Genomic DNA, 18,885 nt, shown 5'->3' with positions numbered 1-18,885 from the left:
ACCCCTGTAAATAAATCTTAAATGTCAATAGCTTCTTTTTTTTTTTTGAAATAAGGGCATTTGCTGAATCTCTGACTTTTTCAGACATCTAGAAGACCCTAAACAAACTCTGGAAGCAATGCTCCGGCCAAAAGTGGCAACCCTGCCAGGGCACATCCAAGCTGTGTATGTACAGAATGCAGCAAAGCTGTTTGCCACTGTGCTTAGAAGCCAAGAAAGTACACCAGACACCACAGCAGCCCAGGAGACAAGCCAACTCATGATCGACAGGCTTCCACTCTTTGTGCAAAGTGCAAACCTAGAGGTGCAGGAGAGGGTAAGTCAGTCAGAATTGATGATTCCTGCAAAACATGGATTAATCCCTTGATTGATCTGAACATATACATGTCATGTATCTATAGTATCTTTTGTGTTTTCTATTTGTTACCTTAATCCTCATCAATATCATTTTTTGGCAGGCTTCGTGTATTTTACAGTTGGTGAAGTACATACAGAAGTTGCAGCAGAAGGAGGTTGAAGTTGCTGAAGAGGTCACTGCTTTATTTGCAGGGGAGCTCAACCCAGTTGCCCCAAAAGCTCAGAAGAAAGTGCCTATTCCTGATGGGTGAGAAGGAGAAGAACAACCTCACATTGTTTAGAACAAACAACAAACATACTACACTCTAGCTACAGACTATCTGGTTATCTCCATGTCTTGTTGTTCTTCACAGCCTGGACCTCGATGCCTGGATAAATGAACCTCCTTCAGAGAGCGAATCTGAAGATGAGAAGCCCAAAGCTGTTTTTGCAAAGGAAGAGCCAAAGCACACACGATCACGCCACAGCGAAGTGGATGAGAAAGAGCTGGCTCGGGTCTGTGGTTATCAGTCAGACATTTTTTTTTAAATTTTGTTGATATGGGATATATTTTATGAAGTAGTATTTTTGTCTAATCCCAAAAATGATATTTTGTCCAAACAGCGGAGGGAAGCCAGAAAACAAGAGCAGGCCAATAATCCTTTCTATATTAAGGCCTCACCTTCATCACAGAAGGTATGAAGAAGACATGACACAAATGAATAAACATGCGTATGGGTTTTGTCATTTGTTTGCTGTGATTTTAAGAAGATATGTTTATCCAGCTAGTTACATCTTTGGAAAATATAGCTCCCCACCACCACACACACAAATATACGCAGAAACTACAGGTGCCTTTTGTTTATTTTCCTGTTTTTTTTTTTCTGTTCCTAGGTATATCAGGACACACCAGGTGTGGAACACATTCCAGTGGTACAGATTGACCTCAGTGTGCCTCTTAAAGTTCCAGGTGAGTGATATCAGTGTTTCCCATTAATAGACTAGAAAGTGATGGCCTGCCATAATCTAATTGGCTCTGCCATTTTCATCATGGAACGAAAATATTTAAGCCAATCACAGAACACAGACGTTTAATTACTTTGTTTTCAACTCGTCGTCGCCAGTTCAGGTCTATTTTGTGTACAAAACAATGGAAACAAAGTTGTAATTGAACATTACATTACATTACATTACATTACATTACATGTAGCAGACACTTTTTGGCCGAAGTGACTTACATATGTCAGCTATATTACAAGGGATTACATTGTCACCGGTTAAGTGCCTTGCTAAAGGGAACAACAGTGGAAGCCGGGAATTGAGCCAACAACTTTCAGGCTACTGCACGCTAACCCAGCTCCTTAACCACTACACTACCACTGCCCGTTAGTAGCAGAGTGCAAGTGTGAGGCTGTTGGCTCTGCACTTGACAAAGATTTCACTGCTAGTCAGCCCTACTCTCTCCCCTCTCCCTGCTTGACAGTGTGTGTGTGTGCCTGCCACTCCAAAGCTCCTTGTAGAATGCTATTTATACAGACAGCAAGGATACTGGTATAACATGAAAAGATAATTTCACTGAAGAGTTCTCTTATTTTGAAAGTATCTCTTATAAATGAAATTGTATTTCAATATATGGCAATACTGCCAATACATTTACCAATATCTTAATTAAAATATTTTAACGTCATATGATTGATAGGAATCTATCCTAAACACGAAACACTGACTTAAATGAAGCATCAAAAAGGGTCTTTATTTAATTGCATGTGGGAATGTCCTGTGGTTCCCATGTTGGAGGAAAGTGTTTGACGTGGCCAGTCAAATCTTTGGTGAAGAGGTATCTCTTAATCCCAAATTGTGTTAATATCTGTTTTTTAGAAGGCAAACAATGTATAGCCTGCTCATGGAAAAAGAAACATCCTGTGTCATGGCACAATTGTTGAAGGGAATGACTTTACTTTGCTTTATAAGTTTTATAATAACTTTCCATTCTGCTTGATCAGCACAGGAGTTACTTGAGCCAGTTAGAGAGCAGCGGGAAAGGTGGCAATAGACTGGAAAAGACAGTTTGGAGATAACCATGGCCTGTACAATAAGTTGTGTGGAGTCTTGAGTCAAATAAGGTTTGATCTTCATAATGTAAAGGACAAACTGACACGAAAATGGTCGTCATGTGGACACGACCTGAAGTCTAGTAGAATTAGTACGAATGACTGAGCAGAGGACTTAGGGTTTCCACACAGCTAAAAATGTTGAGTGTTTAAACTAACATACATAGTGATCTATTTAGTGGTGTATATATAAGTGTATATATATATACTCTTTTTGATCCCGTGAGGGAAATTTGGTCTCTGCATTTATCCCAATCCGTGAATTAGTGAAACACACACAGCACACGGTGTACACACAGTGAGGTGAAGCACACACTAATCCCGGTGCAGTGAGCTGCCTGCATCAACAGCGGCGCTCGGAGAGCAGTGAGGTGTTAGGTGCCTTGCTCAAGGGCACTTCAGCCGTGCCTACTGGTCGGGTTTCGAACCGGCAACCCTCCGGTTACAGGTCCGAAGTGCTAACCAGTAGGCCACGGCTGCCTATATATATATATATATATATATGCATATGCTCTGGCTAAGTTCGTGTGGCATATAAACCACAATTTGTGTTGAGACAAGTGCAAATGTTTGTGTAGAAACATTTTAATCACATACAAATTTTCGTGTTACAGCTCAGGTAGTCTCCGCCATCTTGGTCAGACTTTTTTGTAACTCCCGCCTCCAAACACAAAGACGCGGACCTGATTGATTCCCGAATGGTCCTCATTTAAATAAAGTTAAAGTTTCGACAACTTTGTTTCGCCTGCCTCGGCGATTCACTCTCATTTCACCAGGGTGAATTTCGTGTCCATTCAACCTCAATGAAAGCGACGCAAAATGTTGGTGTGTGGAAACACAACATGACTGTACGTACACAACGCGGTGGTGTGTACGTACAGTTAGACCATGTCCACACGAAGGAAACTGTAAAGTTTTTTTTTAATGATTTTACAGTGTCTGCTCGCGACACACGATCAGGGTTCCCACTCTAAGTCAAATATACAATTCCACAACTTTTCCCTGACTTTTCCTGACAACTTGAATTTCCATGACTTACTATATAATGAACGATACAATATACTGACCAGAGCAGCCACTTAGTGTTCAAGAATCTTTTTTAGAGCGGGAGGTAAAAAATGTGATTGAATAAACAAAGTTCAGCTACTCAAGCAAGCAGTTAAGCTAATAACCAGATATACACCAGTTTTGCATGGAAATATTTGTATCATTATTTTATGGCAAGTACATTTTAAACTGCTACAAAATTCCCTGATATTCCATGACTTTGCCCCCAAAATTATCAAATTCCCTGACTTTCCATGTCTGGAATAGACTTTCCAAAATTCCATGATATTCCAGGCCATTGCTGAGAATTGAGTTAAGTTCTACTTTATTGTCGTGTAGGAAACTCCTGTAGGAAATTTGTCTCCTGCATTTGTACACACACACACACACACACACACACACACACACACACACATATATATATATACACATACAAACATACACACTTATAGCAGTGAGCTCACTAGGAGTACACAAGCACTAGGAGCACACATACACACCTGAGCAGTGGGAATACTAGGAGCATACATACACACCCAGAGCAGTAGGCAGCCCTTGATCCGGCGCCCGGGGAGCAGTTGGGGGTAAAGTGCCTTGCTGAGAGGATTGCTGTCCCCATGGGAGTTAATTCAGATTACTCACACTCTCATTTTCTCTCTTTTTGTCAGGGATGCCCTTATCAGACCAGTACCTGAAAATGGAAGAGGATCGTCGACAGAAGGAAAAAGATGAAAAGAAGAAAAAAGAGAAAAAAAGAAAGCGGGAGAAGCGTGCACGGGGCAGGCATGTGGACTCAGGCCCTGAGAGTGAGGAGGACATCACCCCTGCCCACCACGTGGACATCGTCACTGAGGAAATGCCAGAGGTAAGCAGTAAACACATTGGGCTCCAGCTGGCTAATGGCTAATTATATATTTATTTTACATGTGCTCTAAATCGGTTACCATCGAAACATACGTTTCCATGCACACCATATTCTGGTTTTATTCGGAATAAAGACAATATTCTGATTACGCATGAGTTATGTAAACACCTTATTCCGGCTGCCATAACCTGAATAAGGTTATATTATGAATACTAAAAACAGAAATAACGCCCCTAGCACATGCCTCTTTTAACCGGAATATTGTGGCATGGAAACATTCCGACATTAGTCGGAAAATACCCCTTTCGGAATATTAAATTCCATCTGTGCATGTTCATGCAAGGAATTTTGGTAGCTTGCTTTAATAAATGTTAAAATGTTTAAATGTTGCTTCAAACATAGCAAAAAGTAAACTTCTACAGTGAAGAAGTCAATTTATGTATTACAACCTGAAAGTTTAAATGTCAAGATGGAATTTATCGATGGGTGAAAGCATCGTAATGCTCAAAGACACAGGTTTTGCACGCACTGCTGACGGATGAAGAATCGGTGAAAAACCCTCAAAGCAGCTTATTATACAGCTAAAATGCACAACAATAGTGACTCTAATCATGCCAAATACACGTAATTTGCAGTCCCCATTAAATTCAGGGACAGAGACAGTGGAGACGTTATGACGCAGATACTACTTCTACTGCACATCGCTGCTTTCTTCATCATCTGATGAGTAACATGTAATCGGGAATATTTAGTTTCTGCTACACATGGAAACATCTTATTCTGAATATTGCCATAACCAGAATATGGTCCTTATTCGGAATATGGTGTGCATGGAAACGGAGTCATTGATTGAACTTGGAATTATTCTATATCATACCAGTAAATTCTGCACTTAAATACCAGTGTTTGAACTGAAGCTCAATAAAGGATGGCCTGGCAGCAAAACATGACTGTAATCCTAATCTTACAAGTTTGTCTGAATCATTAATTGCTGTGTGAATTGTTGTACCACCTGTTTTCTCCTTCTCTGTTGTATTACTGTTTCCTAGAATGCCTTACCCAGTGATGAGGATGAGAAAGATCCCAATGATCCTCACAAAGCTTTGGATATAGACCTGGACAAGTAGGTTTTCAGTATGCTTTCTCCAGTCCTTTTTGAATTTGGAATCCATTATTGGTCATAATGGAAAAGGAGAACATGAAAGCAGGATGTAGGAACCAAGACTCGTAGATAGAATTACAGATGCTTCAAATAAAGGAAAATAAGTTATAATAACATTAGCCTTCTTTTATTTGACATTACACACAAAGAGAGGGGTTAAAACATTCTCTATTTGTCCAAAATGAAGGCGGGCAATAAAAGCTTAAAACAGAGAAATTAGATTTGAATGCAAGTCAGTCACCATCGGTGTTTCTCTCTTTCTGCAGTTCTTTTTATCTTTGAGTTGATGGAATGCACTAGTCAGAGTACCTTATATCTACAGAATTATCCCCTCTAATCGCATAGTTCAGCACTGTAATGTCTATCCTATGTTGCTGTGTGATTCTTTTCTCTCATGCAAACACACACTTCCCTGCACATCATGTTTTGGCAGTCTGGTGTCTGGAGTAGGCACCCGGTAAGTAGGTGATATCCCTATGAGTGTGGGCTAACTGCTAGCTGTTGTGCTATTTCAATGAACACCTAGACCTCCCTATTTTTGCCTTCAATAGAATAGCCACCAAGCTCCCATCATATTAGCCAGAACTATTAAATGAAAGTGAGGATCCACAAAAGCTGTTTGGAATAAAATCCAGCTAGGTTTACTGCTGAAAGTTAGTACATGGGTGTGGTTGGAGAGGTACTATATCTGTAGTGCTTCAGTCATACTGAAGCATATTTTGTAGATATTAGTGCTTGATATTTAACGGGTCATATTGTTTTATCGATGAGTTGTTTTCACCAGCAGAATTGTGTATTATCTTGGTCTCAGGCCTTTAACAGATAGTGAGAAGCTACCTACCAGAACACACCGCTCTGCTGATGTCTTGAAAAGCCCTGGAGGGGATGGAGATGGAGTGAGCATCACAGGAGAACCTAAGAAGAAAACAAGGAAGGAAAAAAAAGAAAAGAAGAAGGCTAAAGACAAGGAGAGAATGGCAAGTTGTGTGTCATAGAAATGAGAACCCTACATTTTTAAGCTATTATTATAGGCTATTTTTAGTCCTAACTGGCTTATTTTGTATCAACACTAGGCAGCAAAAATTAGAGAAACATGATATTGATTAGATAAGACATACAGATTCCAAATTGATGTTGATTTTTAAAGTGGCCCTATTACCAGTATGCCAATTTGGTTAATAGCACCTTATTGTTTAGAACTAAGTGAACATGCCACATGTTCCATACATACAGTACATGGCACAGGTATAGAAGCTATGAACTTGTCTTAATTGCACTTTAATTATGGGTCTTTTTGGAAAATATTTTGGTTAAAACAACTGCTGACATAGAATAATTAAATTGGTTCTATCAAGCAATCAATTTTTTTTCTTAATCTCTGTCTTGTATGTGATAATGTTATTATCTACCTAGAAATCCATATGGTAACTGAATTATGTCTTTGTATTATTTTCTGTAGAGGTCTGCAGAAGATAAGAAGACTAAAAAGAAACACAAGCATGATCCTGAGGAAGAAGAGGCTAACATTCATGAAGTTGTCACATTGGTGAAAGCTGATGAGACACAGTCTACTGAGCCTTTGCCTCCTTCAGTCTCTGCTGGGGTAAACATTTCAACAGTAGATTAAACTGATGGTGGTCATTGGTGATTGGTCATTACAGTTGTTGTCCTGTGTGCACAGTTTGTCTAAGTAGAAGTGACTGTTGATTTTAAACTTTATAAAAAGGATAGTTCTGAGCTTTGATTATGATTGGCTTAGCCATGTTCAAAGCCATTGTACCACCGTCTGAAATCTTAAGCCAAATTCGAAGCCACTTAAGCCACTTCAAAGATTTGCAAGGAGACGACCACAACTATCTTCAGAAAAACATTCATATGTGGTGGAAAGAAGAAGATCGCCAAATGAGTCCGCTTTAGAGCTCAAAGTGTGGAAATGATATAAGCTAATGAACAATGTGAATGTGGTCAAACCTGGTACAAGCATAATAATACTCGGGCCGTACCAAATGCTGTGTTGTCTTAGCCAGGGTGAACCTATACGAACATGTTAGCAAATTTGAATTTGCTCTGCTGGTCTGTCTGGAAAGGATCCAATTCTGCTTCCTCCTTTTAGGCCTCTGATTTGGATTTCTGGCTCACAAGTGATGCGGCTCCCTCTGGTATACAGGTGAAGTTCTCCATTTATGTCCGTGGTATCACATACAGTACAGTCTTGGTAACATTCATGTGCCCTTTCTCATAAACATTCATCTCACTATACACATTCCATTTTATTGCAAACTCATGTCACATTCTCCCCTGAGAATGAAAATGAAGAGCAGGTTTTCGCTCACATGCAATGTGTTGGTCTGGAGTACTTATGTAAATAAGGGGAGAACTCTGGACTCAAAAATGACCCATTCACTTATGCTTGCTGTTAGATGATGCTGTTTGTTCTGAGTTAAGACAAAAAAAAAATGTTTTTCACTGGATCACAACAAGCCAATTGTGCTTGATAATCAGATAATCAATCAGAAAAGAACACATTACATTTCCTGTTTTCAAGTTATGTTATTCACAACTGTTTGTTTCATGCCTTGTGCAATGTAGTTATTGAGTACCATGTTTTCTCATTTTGTGTAACTAATGACATTTTATTTATAGATGCTTTTCAGCTGTTATTAAGAGTGTTGTGATGATTGAGGGTGCACGTCTTTTCCTAGGAGGCTGTAGCAGCAACCAACACTGAGATGCCTACGGATGCAGATCTTGGTGAGGTCAAAGACATGGAGCCAGAAGAGATGGTAAGCGTTGATGTTACCATGAAAAAAGTGCAGTTGAATCATCAATTCAGTCAGCATTTATTCCTTTTCATGGTCTAGCATACAGATACAAATATTTATCTGCCTGTACTTTAGCAACCCATCCTTTCAAATGAAAATTGGTTGATTCCCAAAATAATCCTTTGAGGCTGCGAAATAGTGAGGGGATTTAGTAACCACATCTTTAACAGGGTAACCGTTCATACTTTAAATTGTGTACAAAGAAGTTCCTCAACACTGTGGACATTGTTTGGATGTTTTTTTTTAAAATTATTTTAAATAAGGGCTTTTTTCAAGTGTCTGGACCTTTTTTTTTTATTCTGGCATTCACTACCGTTTCTCACTACAGTAATTTATAGACATCTCATTGGTCTTTCTTTAGGATGGATGATTTCCAGTTTTATATGATATATTCACAGATTTTTTAAATATGCTTTCAAACAGTTGGATCCACTGTATTTCTATGTATGTAAGCATTTATATGCATTTTCATAGAAATCCAAGCATAAGAAAAAGAAGCTGAAAAAGGAAAAGGAAGAAATGGAGAAAAAGAAAAAGAAAAAGAGACATCACCACCACCGTAGTGATAGAGGGGAAGCTGAGTCTGTTCAGAATGGCACCATGGAGGAGGATGACGAGGAACCCCTTCCGGTCAGAATTTGTCTAGATCATTTATTTAAAACATTAAAGACATTGTTCTCGCCATGGACTAGGAACAGAAAGCACAGTATAATAGACTAGTTCAGCTCCCCAAAGTCCTGAGAACCTGATAAATAACAGTATGTAGACTGGAACATGAGGTGAACATACTGCTATAGTAAGAAATGTATGCACAAAAGGAATTGAAAGTTGATCTTCAATTGTTTTTACAGCCTATGTCAAATTATTGTCTGCTTGCTGAGAACGCCTACGTTAAAATGGTAAGTGTACTGCAAATGAGTTTCATCCAGTTTTGTTTTGCTCTGCTTAACTCTGATTATGAAGAATGAAGATGTATCCGTCATTCTGTGTCAACTCAACCAGGGGTTCCCACCAATCTTTCCACATTTTATTTATTTTTTATTTTCTTGGTGGAGGAAGAATCAATATGGTGGATAATCCCAAATACAAGAGCAATTTGAGCGTTTTTTATTGAGTTACTGTACAGAAGCTTTTACAGAGGGAGGAGGGTCATTTAATACATTAAAGAGCAAATCTTGAAGTTAGTGTTTGTAGTCTCACCCCTTGACAGATAAGGGACTTCCTGCTTTCAATGACACAAAATGACCATTTTTACATCATTGAAAGCACGAACTGCAACACTGAAATCCATATTTCTACCGTCTCAGGGGAAAATGAGGGAATGATGCATGACCATTAAAAAACATGACTGGGTTTCTAACGATATAAAGCTTAATGCAAATGGGTGAAGTGTCCCTTTAAACATTTTGGTAAAAAAAAAAAAACTCAGATCACATTGTGATCACAATGTGAGTGGCTGTACACGACAACATCTCTGAAATGTAATGAATGTATGAAATGGACCAAACTGATCCTCGAAGATCCAGATCTCCATAAGCAAAATTATAGATATACAACATTCTTAAGTAGTTCTATGTAAATAGTTCTTTAAATAGTAGTTTTTAAATCAGACATTACTTACAACACCACCAGCCTTTGTAAAAGTGGCTCTAACTTAATAAAAAATTCCCCTATAGTTTCCTTCTGAGGAAATTTTCAGAAATAGGTGAAGTTGGTATGGAAGAGCCCTCATGACCACAACAAGTAAAAACCTATGACATATAAGTTATGTAAGGGATAATGTATAGAACGCCGGTCATTATCCAAAAATAAGTCCCGACAGGATGAACAGGACCCTGACGCGCAGCTGCCCCCCACTTATTACACGGCTACTTGTCAAAAAAATAAAATAAATAAACTCCACATGATATGACTCTTTAGATTACATTTATTTGTTACCGTTTCATCGTTGCTTTTGCTGAGAAACAAATAGTTTGCAACTCATACTGATTTTGAATCAAACACAGCTCATCAACCCTCTGCTTTCATTTTTGAATAAAGTTCCAATGCAAGATGCGAACGGACTTCTTGTGGAGTGATATGAAAGATATTAATTAGAAGCACAAAACCCGTTGCCATTGACAGCGGTGATTTATATACTTTTAACAGATAACAGACCACCGAACGTTGGGAAGGCCTATTCATGTGAATGGAACTTTCTGCAGCACTCAGAAGAGCTGTGTTATATATATATATATATATATATATATATATATATATATATATATATATATATATATGTGGTAACACTTTATTTTAAGGTTCACATGTTAGCCACTAATAGATACCTAATTAATGCCTGTATTAGTGACTTGTAAGGCATGTGGGTTATACATATTCTCTTTTGGTACTACTAATTCGTAAGTAGAGATCAAGGCTTACCAGGTCATTATTAATATTATGTCAAGAATAAAGGCCTAATTCATCATGAACAAGAAATTTGTGAATACACGCCTAACAAATGATTAATGTTGCCTAACACATATGCAGTATGTACTAGTCATGAATTGGTTCCATATTCTAAAGTCAGGCATTACTCTCCCTCTGATAAAAATTACATGGTGGGAACAGTCTAGAAACTATAACCCCTGGTCAATACAGACATTCTTTACCCTTAATATGTATGAATACTGCATTATCTTTTTGAAGAAGGTTTTCGTTTTCTAGTGTGTAAAGGTCCACATTCTATGTTACCTACCTCCCAAATGTGTCTTTCAAAGATGAAGCAGGATACTGATAAGGTAATGGCACTGCAATTAGAAAGTTATTTTCCTGGTGTGTTTGTTTGGATCTTTCCGAAGAGACTTCCATTTTACTTGATATGCATGTGACATTTATATTCTTTGGGATAAAAAAAAGTCCGTCTTCCTTTCCATTGTGTACTTGCTTGCTCGTGCTGTGATGCAGTGATGTATTGATACTGTGTGTGTGTGTTTAGATTGTTTATTTTACATGAATTCTCACACATAGGTGTATGACATCCAAGGCAATCTGCAAGATGGCAGTCAGGTAGTGGTCTCAATCATCTTTCAAAACATGAGCAGCAGCTTCCTCAAATCAATGGAGTTCAATGTCTTAGATTCTCTCAACTCTAAACTGCAAAGACCAGAGGGTGCAACTCCACATGATGGTCTTACTGTCCCATTTCAACTCCCACCAGGTAAAGTTAACATGGAGAGGAAATGCAAAAATGTTGGCATGTCATGCTGGCAAATGTGAATGTGAAGTGACCGTTGAAGAACATTTTAACAGCTGTTATTCTCACCTTATACAGGGGTTTCAAATGAGGCTCGCTTTGTTTTTTCTGTACAAAGCATAGTGATGCCTCAGAAACTGAAAGGAACCCTTACCTTCATAGTAAAGGTGACATTTTTCATTTTTCAGTGTTGAATACTTCTCTGTTTCTGATTATTACTAATCTGTTTCTGATTATTATATCACCTTACCTGACTTATTAGATTAGATTTATTAAATGTATTATGGCTCCTTCCACATATCCGCTCGCAGTCAGATGACTCCTCCACTCATGAAAAACTGGACTTCAAACTGCACTTTACCTGCACATCATATCTGATCACTACACCATGCTACAGGTAAGATGAGTGTTACCTCCGTCTCTTCTTTCTTTCCTTCATCCTTATTCCTTCATCTTTTCTATGTGTGCATATGTTTTTGGAATCTCTTATAAATCTGTTGTAAATTTGGAATTCCATTTTTCGGAATCTTTAGAGTGTTGGTAGGGGTAGGTTATTATGACCACCACGCAGCGAAGTGGCGGTCATATAGGTTTACTCAGAGGGTTTTTTCTTCCGGATTTTTTTCTTCTTCAGTAATTTTGTGTCAACGATTCCCGGGACACTGAAAGACGGGAGTGCACGAAACTTGTTGGGCATGTAGCCCCACAAGGATGACTCGGAACCATTGTTTTTTGTTTTTTTATCCGTCACCACCCCGCCGGACTGGACCTCCGAAAGGAGGGTAGGGCGGACAGAGTTTTATGTGAATATCTCAAGAACCGTAGCGGCTAGGAGGACCACATTTTTTTTGTATGTTGGTCTTAATGGGCCATGTCCATAGCCTAGTTACAAATGAAAAAGCAAAAATGAGTTGTTCGCAAGTATCTCTGACATGGTCAAAACTGCACGAAATTGGAGGTGTAGGATCATTATGACACCCTGTGATTGCATGCCAAGTTTAATGGAATTCCATTCATGGGGGGCCACACAATAAATCAATTATTTAAATTAATCTATGTTACTGTACACCAACTGGCCTGTAGATGGCCAGACCCAGTTTTCTGTGAATATCTCAAGAACAGAAAACATAGGACAGGGCTGGGCAAACTACGCAATTTGATCTGGCCCACCGAGCATTTAATTAGGTTATCAGGCTGCTCGCTATTTTTTTCCTGCGCTAGTTGTGGTTGGCTTTACTTCAAACTGCATTTCACTCTTCTTAGAGAATGTTTACAATGTCAATGTCAAAACATCATGTTACATAGAGATGATGCTAGTGTTGCACGGTGTATCGATACTAAAAAGGTATCACGATGCCTTCACGCAAAAAACGATACGATTTCCGACGTTTTTAGAATCGATACTTAAAATAATAACGTTCTGTGTCTGTGTGAACTGCTGCTCTCACTGCTCCTTGCACGCATCTAGGCAAGTGGGCGTGTCAAGCGGGCAGCTCTGAGTGAGTGAGTGCGCAGCAACGTCAACATAGTTCTTTGCCGACAGTCCTCGGCCTTGTGGATAAAACAAAAGGTGATGTGAAATCTGGAACTATTTTGGATACATCGCGAATAGTGAAGGCAAGCCATCAGGTACACAGAGGCCCTTTTGTAAAATATGTTTCAAAGTCATTTAAAAGCAGTATGCTACGCATGGAACTTGGCTAAATACCTCGCAGACATATCCCAACATTTTTAAAGAGTTCAAAGAACGACGGGTTAACGAATATGCTATAGAAAACACAACTACATGGTTAGTGCCAAGTTTTTCTCCTCTGTGTTCTTCTCTGAAAGTGAAACGAGTATGGTTCTCTGGGATAAAGCGAACATTCCTTCATCAATGAATTTTGACGAGACATAACGAGCTGTAATCATAGGGTGCTAACGTGATGAAGGCGCAATGTTCACGCCAGAATAACATTACCAACACTACCAAACAATCTATTTCATGTTCGGTCAGTACTACTGGTAATATTTGTCATGGCATGTAGACTGCAATTTGTTCAATAATTATTGCCCAGATGTAGGATAGGCCGATAGGCTACCCGAAATGCGCTAATTAAAGCCCACAGCAAATTACCATCATAATAGCGGCTTATTGTTACGTGGTAGCAAATCATGTTATCAAAGAAATAGACGTAATGTAATGCACACAGATATATTGTTCTTAGTAATCTGGGGAACTTGGCGCACCAGGTCAAACCAAAAGTAACAAGCCTCGGTGTCATCTTAGATGCAGAGCTAAGTTTTAAGCCCCATATCAGTAAAGTTACTCAGACAGCCTATTTCCACTTGAGAAACATTGCCAAAGTGCGGCCCTTTCTAACTCAACAAGATGCAGAAAAACTAATTCACGCCTTTATCACTAGCAGGTTAGACTACTGCAATGCACTTTTCACTGGTCTTCCCAAAAAACATCTAAAGAAATTGGCAATCATACAGAACTCTGCGGCTAGACTTTTAACTAAGACTAAGAAGAGAGAACACATCACCCCTGTGTTGGCTGAACTGCACTGGCTCCCTATTTCCTATAGAATTGATTTTAAGGTTAAGTTAATTACTTACAAAGCTCTGAATGGCTTAGCACCTTCATATATCTCTGAGCTTTTAATATCTTATCAACCACAAAGGAAACGTAGATCATCCAATTCTAATCTTTTAATCGTACCCAAAGTGCTCCACAAACAAAGTGGAGAAGCTGCTTTTATCCATTATGCCCCCAAACTATGGAACACCCTGCCTCTGTACATCAAGCAGGCGAGTTCAGTAAATATTTTTAAAAAAGATCTGAAAACATACCTGTACAGGAAAGCTTTTAGTTAACTCATCTTATCCCTGTAGACTACTTTTTCAGATTATTCTACATCTGCTGCTATTGGAGGGCGCAGCCAGCCAGAAGCAGATGGGCTCCCCCTATTAAGTCAGGTTCTGCTCAAGGTTTCTTCCTGGAATATGGGAGTTTTTCCTTGCCACAGTTGCCATATGGCGTGCTTGTGGGGGGTAAGAGGGTTAGGGCTGCCAGTCTTATGACATGTCATTTTCTATATTTTTGATATGTTGCTGAGAGAATCATAAACGGCCCCAGCAATGAAGAAAAGTGATTGATAATGACTGACTGACTATTATTGTGTTACATGCTTCAAATGTAAAGCACTTTGAGCTGCATTCTTTGTATGAAAGGTGCTATACAAATAAAGCTTATTATTATTATTATTATTATTATTATTATTATTATTATTATTATTATTATATTGCAACAGGTAATGGTGTAGGCCTATCTGACGAAGACCTGAGTGGTTGGAATGTCGTACTTGTACACTGGGCGCAAAGAAGACTATCCACACATTTATCCCTTTGCAACTGTCAAAGAAATCCAATGAACACGGGAAGGCCTAGGGTAGCCTGTACTGTACATCAGATGGCCTAAAGATTAGGCATAGCATTCAGTGATTTGCATGCAGTTTTTTCAACACTGACCTTGATCTAGCCTAGTTTGGCTATTTAAAGCTACTTTATTGCCAAAACACAACACAACAAATGAACTATAACAAACAATAAAGGACTTAATCACACAAAGTAGGCCTACTATTTTACTGACTATAAAAAATAATAATTATGTAGGAAGTTTAGAAGTTTAGAACCCAGAATTGACCTGCACACTACAAAAGTGCACCGAATTCAACACAAATGACTCAATACACTTGGAGGAGGTATGAGTCCTTTCTTTTCCAGATATCTTAGGATTTCGCCGTAGTATCGCTTCAGTATCGAGCATCGTGATATTTATGGCAGGTATCGTATCGAAGTCATAATTTTGGTATTGTGACAACACTAGATGATACTCTTTGTAATCTCCATTGCAGCAGATCTAACTTGAACATTATGCTACTCCATTTAATTAGACACGTCTGAGCGCGCACAAGAGGGACAGTACGTGTCCATTATTGTGGCAAAACCCACCGCGCTGCATATAGCCCATTGATTTCCTATGGAGAGCGGCAAGGCGTAGTTAACGCTTCCGCAATGCACCTCAGGAAGGCGTCGCAGCCATTTCAGCAGAGGCGGTGCGTCAAGAAGTTGGGCCTTGCTGGACTTTATGCAAATGAAAGCGGTGAACGCGAGGCCACTAGCCAATGAAAGTACATTTTCGGTAAACAAGTTTTCTACTTTGCTCTAGTCTACTGGTCCGTAACAATAGCCTGCCAGAAATATTTGTTCCGCCTGATTATCGTCTTGGTTTAATGAAAATAAGCTATATAGTGGCAAAGCCATTAAGTTTAGAACAAGTTTGCCACTACACCCTCAAAAAGACCTTGCTGGCGACTTCAACCAAGACAAAAAGGTGCTTTGGAGGAACATGTCAGTGATATTAGTGTTTCAATAAAATATGTTAAAATTCCTTGCATTGGTTAAAGGAACCGTATGTTAGAAATGTATTTCAATTAATCATAAAATGGCCCTAATGTTCATTTCAAATACTTATATCACTGACAACAGTAAAGTTGCAGCCCTCAACTGATGTTGATGTCATGTCATGTTGTGTTTTGGCCTGATGCGCCACCCTCAACCTATCTACTAATCACGAAGTCAGTAGTGTTTTGGCATCCGGGTTAGCAACCTCGAGTCAGGGGGGAGGGGATACACCGCTCTACAGTAATTTAAAAGTGATTGCAGTACCAGTTTTGGCCACAATCTTACATATGGTTCCTTTAACAGTATTAGGTGTTAAGTTGGCTACCTCCACTTTAGTAACCTACGTTTGCTGGCATTGAGTATTTTGATTAAATAAAATGCTTCACCATATACTTTGGCCACGACCACAAGCGGCGACGAGGAGATGGGCTAGGCGTCTGCAAGCGTATTCACGCCGCAATAATGGACGCGTAACGGGGGGGTCGGGGGGAAGGGGGTTGCGACCTGCCGGCCAATTTTCAAACCCAATGTGGCCCTTGAGCCAAAAAAGTTTGCCCACCCCTGGCCTAGAATGACCTTTTTTTTTTTTTGTATGTTGGCCTCCAGGGGCCATTTCAACCCATCCCATATCCACTCATTTGATGTATAGCACCACCTAGTTATAAATGAAAAAGCAAAAACAAGGCATTGTAATCGCAGTTTGGCTGACAGGTTCAAAACTGCACAGAAGTGTACGATCATTATGACACCCTCTAAATGCATGCCAAGTAACGTGGAATTCTGTTCATGGGGTACCATACAATAAACGAATATATGTGTACATTTAGTGACTGTACACTACGCATCCACACACAGCACTCATGAACACGTGCAAACACACACATAAAGATACATGCACACATGCAGGCACAGACACACACACATAAACACACACACCCCCATTAGCCCACACAGACACGAAAGCACACACACAGAGAAGTACACATATACACAAAAGCAAATGCACACACTCAATTACATACACAAAAGTTTCAAGAGTAGGGGATGGAGTAGATGGAGACAAATTGACAAGCGTGATTTATTTATTTATAGAATGTGCAGGACTGAGCCGCTTTACAGTACATCTAGTTATTGTTGTTACCATTGTTATTTTGTTTAATAGGCTGTTTTGATCAACCTATATTTCATTAGCGAAATGTGTATGGCCCTATACAGTAAGACCGCTGTATCTGCAGGCCATTTGTTCCAAGACGCACATATCCAATACTGCGAACAGTAGAAAACACCATATATTTTTTTTTTGGACATTATAACATTTGAATGGTAGTGTGTGTGTATATGTGTAGATGTATTATGTTGACATGCATATAAACATATTAAACATTTCTTTTTTGCTGATCTCAGTGATGCATATGCAAAACTTCTGGAGTCAGGCGAACTGAAAAGCAGTTCTCTGAAGTTGGAGGGGGTGACTATGCCCTTTCACCATTTGCTGGCACGGATCTGCTTTCATCACCACTTTTCTGGTAAATCTGAGCAAAATGTCATGGCAAAAGCTTATCTGTTTGGGGGTATAAAAGTTGATATTGAGAATTGCTAGATGTTTGTGTCAATGCATTTAACATGTTTATTTTTTTGCCTTTCTCTCACTTTCAAAAGTTGTGGAGAGGATCGATTCCTGTGCTTCCATGTACAGCAGGTCAATTCAGGGTCACCATGTCTGTCTGCTGGTTAAAACTGTAAGTTTGGGGTTTGGTGTCATAACTACATTAAAGATTAATTAGAAACAAGAGGGGCGTAAGGAGCATAATGAAAAGTTGTTTTTAAATAATTGTTCTTACATTTTTGCCATTTCTATATAGATTATCTATACACATAATCTATTTTACACACACACACATACAGGGAGAGGGAGACAGAGAAAGATAAATGATAGATAGATGATATTTAAAAGTAATATTGAACTGAATATGAACTACACTGCCGTTTACAGTACTAAGGACCTTAGGACCTAACTGACTAACTCTCGCCCTTTTCTGCCAGGCTGCTGAGACGGTGTCAATTGATGCCAAATGTGATGAGCTGATGCTGCTGGAAAATGTGTTGGAAGAGATCAAGCAGACCTTCAGCCAGAGCTGATTGAATTGAAGGTTACTGATGCCCTATCCCCCTCGTTCTATCTGTCAGATAATTTCAAGTTGTCTATAGCACATACATACACACACACACACTTATCCTCAACCCATGAATCTGTTTTCATTATTTCTTCAGTTGTGATTTGTGATTAATTGTTAATGTCACTTCCTTCTTTCACAAATTGTAGTTGGCAGATCTTATCAACATTTGCAAGGCTATAAAGCAGTCAACCTGTCATGTCAAAAACATTCCTGTCTTTTGCTCTAAAACCAATTTATTTCCATCACTTTAATATCAGATTGTGTTCATGGGCATTGTGCATACAGTATGTTATTTGTTCTCTGTATGATGCCATCTTACCAGTGGCTCTTGTATGATGAACTGTTGTTGTTTGCATTTATTTTATATTGCGTTTGTGTTTGCCACTTACTTTGTTGTTTTCCTCCAGTCTTTTTGAGCCTTTCTCTCTTTACATTAAACATTAGCATGCACAGCCCTCCTCATCTCTTTTGTCCTGAGTGGTTCATTCACATGCTAGCGCACAGATACAACAAATGAGATGGTATGTATGTATAAATCAAGCAAGCCACAAGCTGCAAATATGGGCTTCAAGAAGTTTGTTCAAATGGAGACTTTAATAGTTGTAATGCAATGTTATGGATAGCCAATTCATGTTGTTTGTTTTAAATATTAGAAAGATTGCTACATTTGGGAATCCTCCA

At 39.1% G+C, this 18,885-nt stretch overlaps 1 protein-coding gene across 5 annotated transcripts in view; it reads left to right on the top strand.

The window, feature by feature from the left end:
- Positions 1–18,666, top strand: part of ap3d1 (adaptor related protein complex 3 subunit delta 1) — an 83,884-nt gene extending 65,218 nt beyond the window's left edge. For 2 of the 5 annotated variants that reach the window (XM_048251675.1, XM_048251677.1), the window contains exons 15-34: positions 85–316; positions 459–604; positions 711–852; positions 961–1,032; positions 1,231–1,306; positions 4,163–4,359; positions 5,409–5,482; positions 5,955–5,978; positions 6,333–6,498; positions 6,981–7,124; positions 7,635–7,688; positions 8,224–8,304; positions 8,818–8,973; positions 9,195–9,242; positions 11,353–11,542; positions 11,657–11,745; positions 11,890–11,975; positions 17,432–17,553; positions 17,687–17,766; positions 18,071–18,666. In XM_048251675.1, coding sequence (XP_048107632.1) covers positions 85–316; positions 459–604; positions 711–852; positions 961–1,032; positions 1,231–1,306; positions 4,163–4,359; positions 5,409–5,482; positions 5,955–5,978; positions 6,333–6,498; positions 6,981–7,124; positions 7,635–7,688; positions 8,224–8,304; positions 8,818–8,973; positions 9,195–9,242; positions 11,353–11,542; positions 11,657–11,745; positions 11,890–11,975; positions 17,432–17,553; positions 17,687–17,766; positions 18,071–18,166 — 2,275 coding nt within the window. In that variant the 3' untranslated portion in view covers positions 18,167–18,666. The remainder of the gene's footprint in view (positions 1–84; positions 317–458; positions 605–710; positions 853–960; positions 1,033–1,230; positions 1,307–4,162; positions 4,360–5,408; positions 5,483–5,954; positions 5,979–6,332; positions 6,499–6,980; positions 7,125–7,634; positions 7,689–8,223; positions 8,305–8,817; positions 8,974–9,194; positions 9,243–11,352; positions 11,543–11,656; positions 11,746–11,889; positions 11,976–17,431; positions 17,554–17,686; positions 17,767–18,070) is intronic. The other 3 variants (XM_048251678.1, XM_048251679.1, XM_048251676.1) reach the window with 2 other exon arrangements.
- Positions 18,667–18,885: the final 219 nt, after the last annotated feature.

Source organism: Alosa alosa, chromosome 9 (assembly GCF_017589495.1).
Source record: "Alosa alosa isolate M-15738 ecotype Scorff River chromosome 9, AALO_Geno_1.1, whole genome shotgun sequence".
Taxonomy (NCBI): domain Eukaryota; kingdom Metazoa; phylum Chordata; class Actinopteri; order Clupeiformes; family Clupeidae; genus Alosa; species Alosa alosa.
This window is presented reverse-complemented; position numbering and strand designations above follow the sequence as displayed.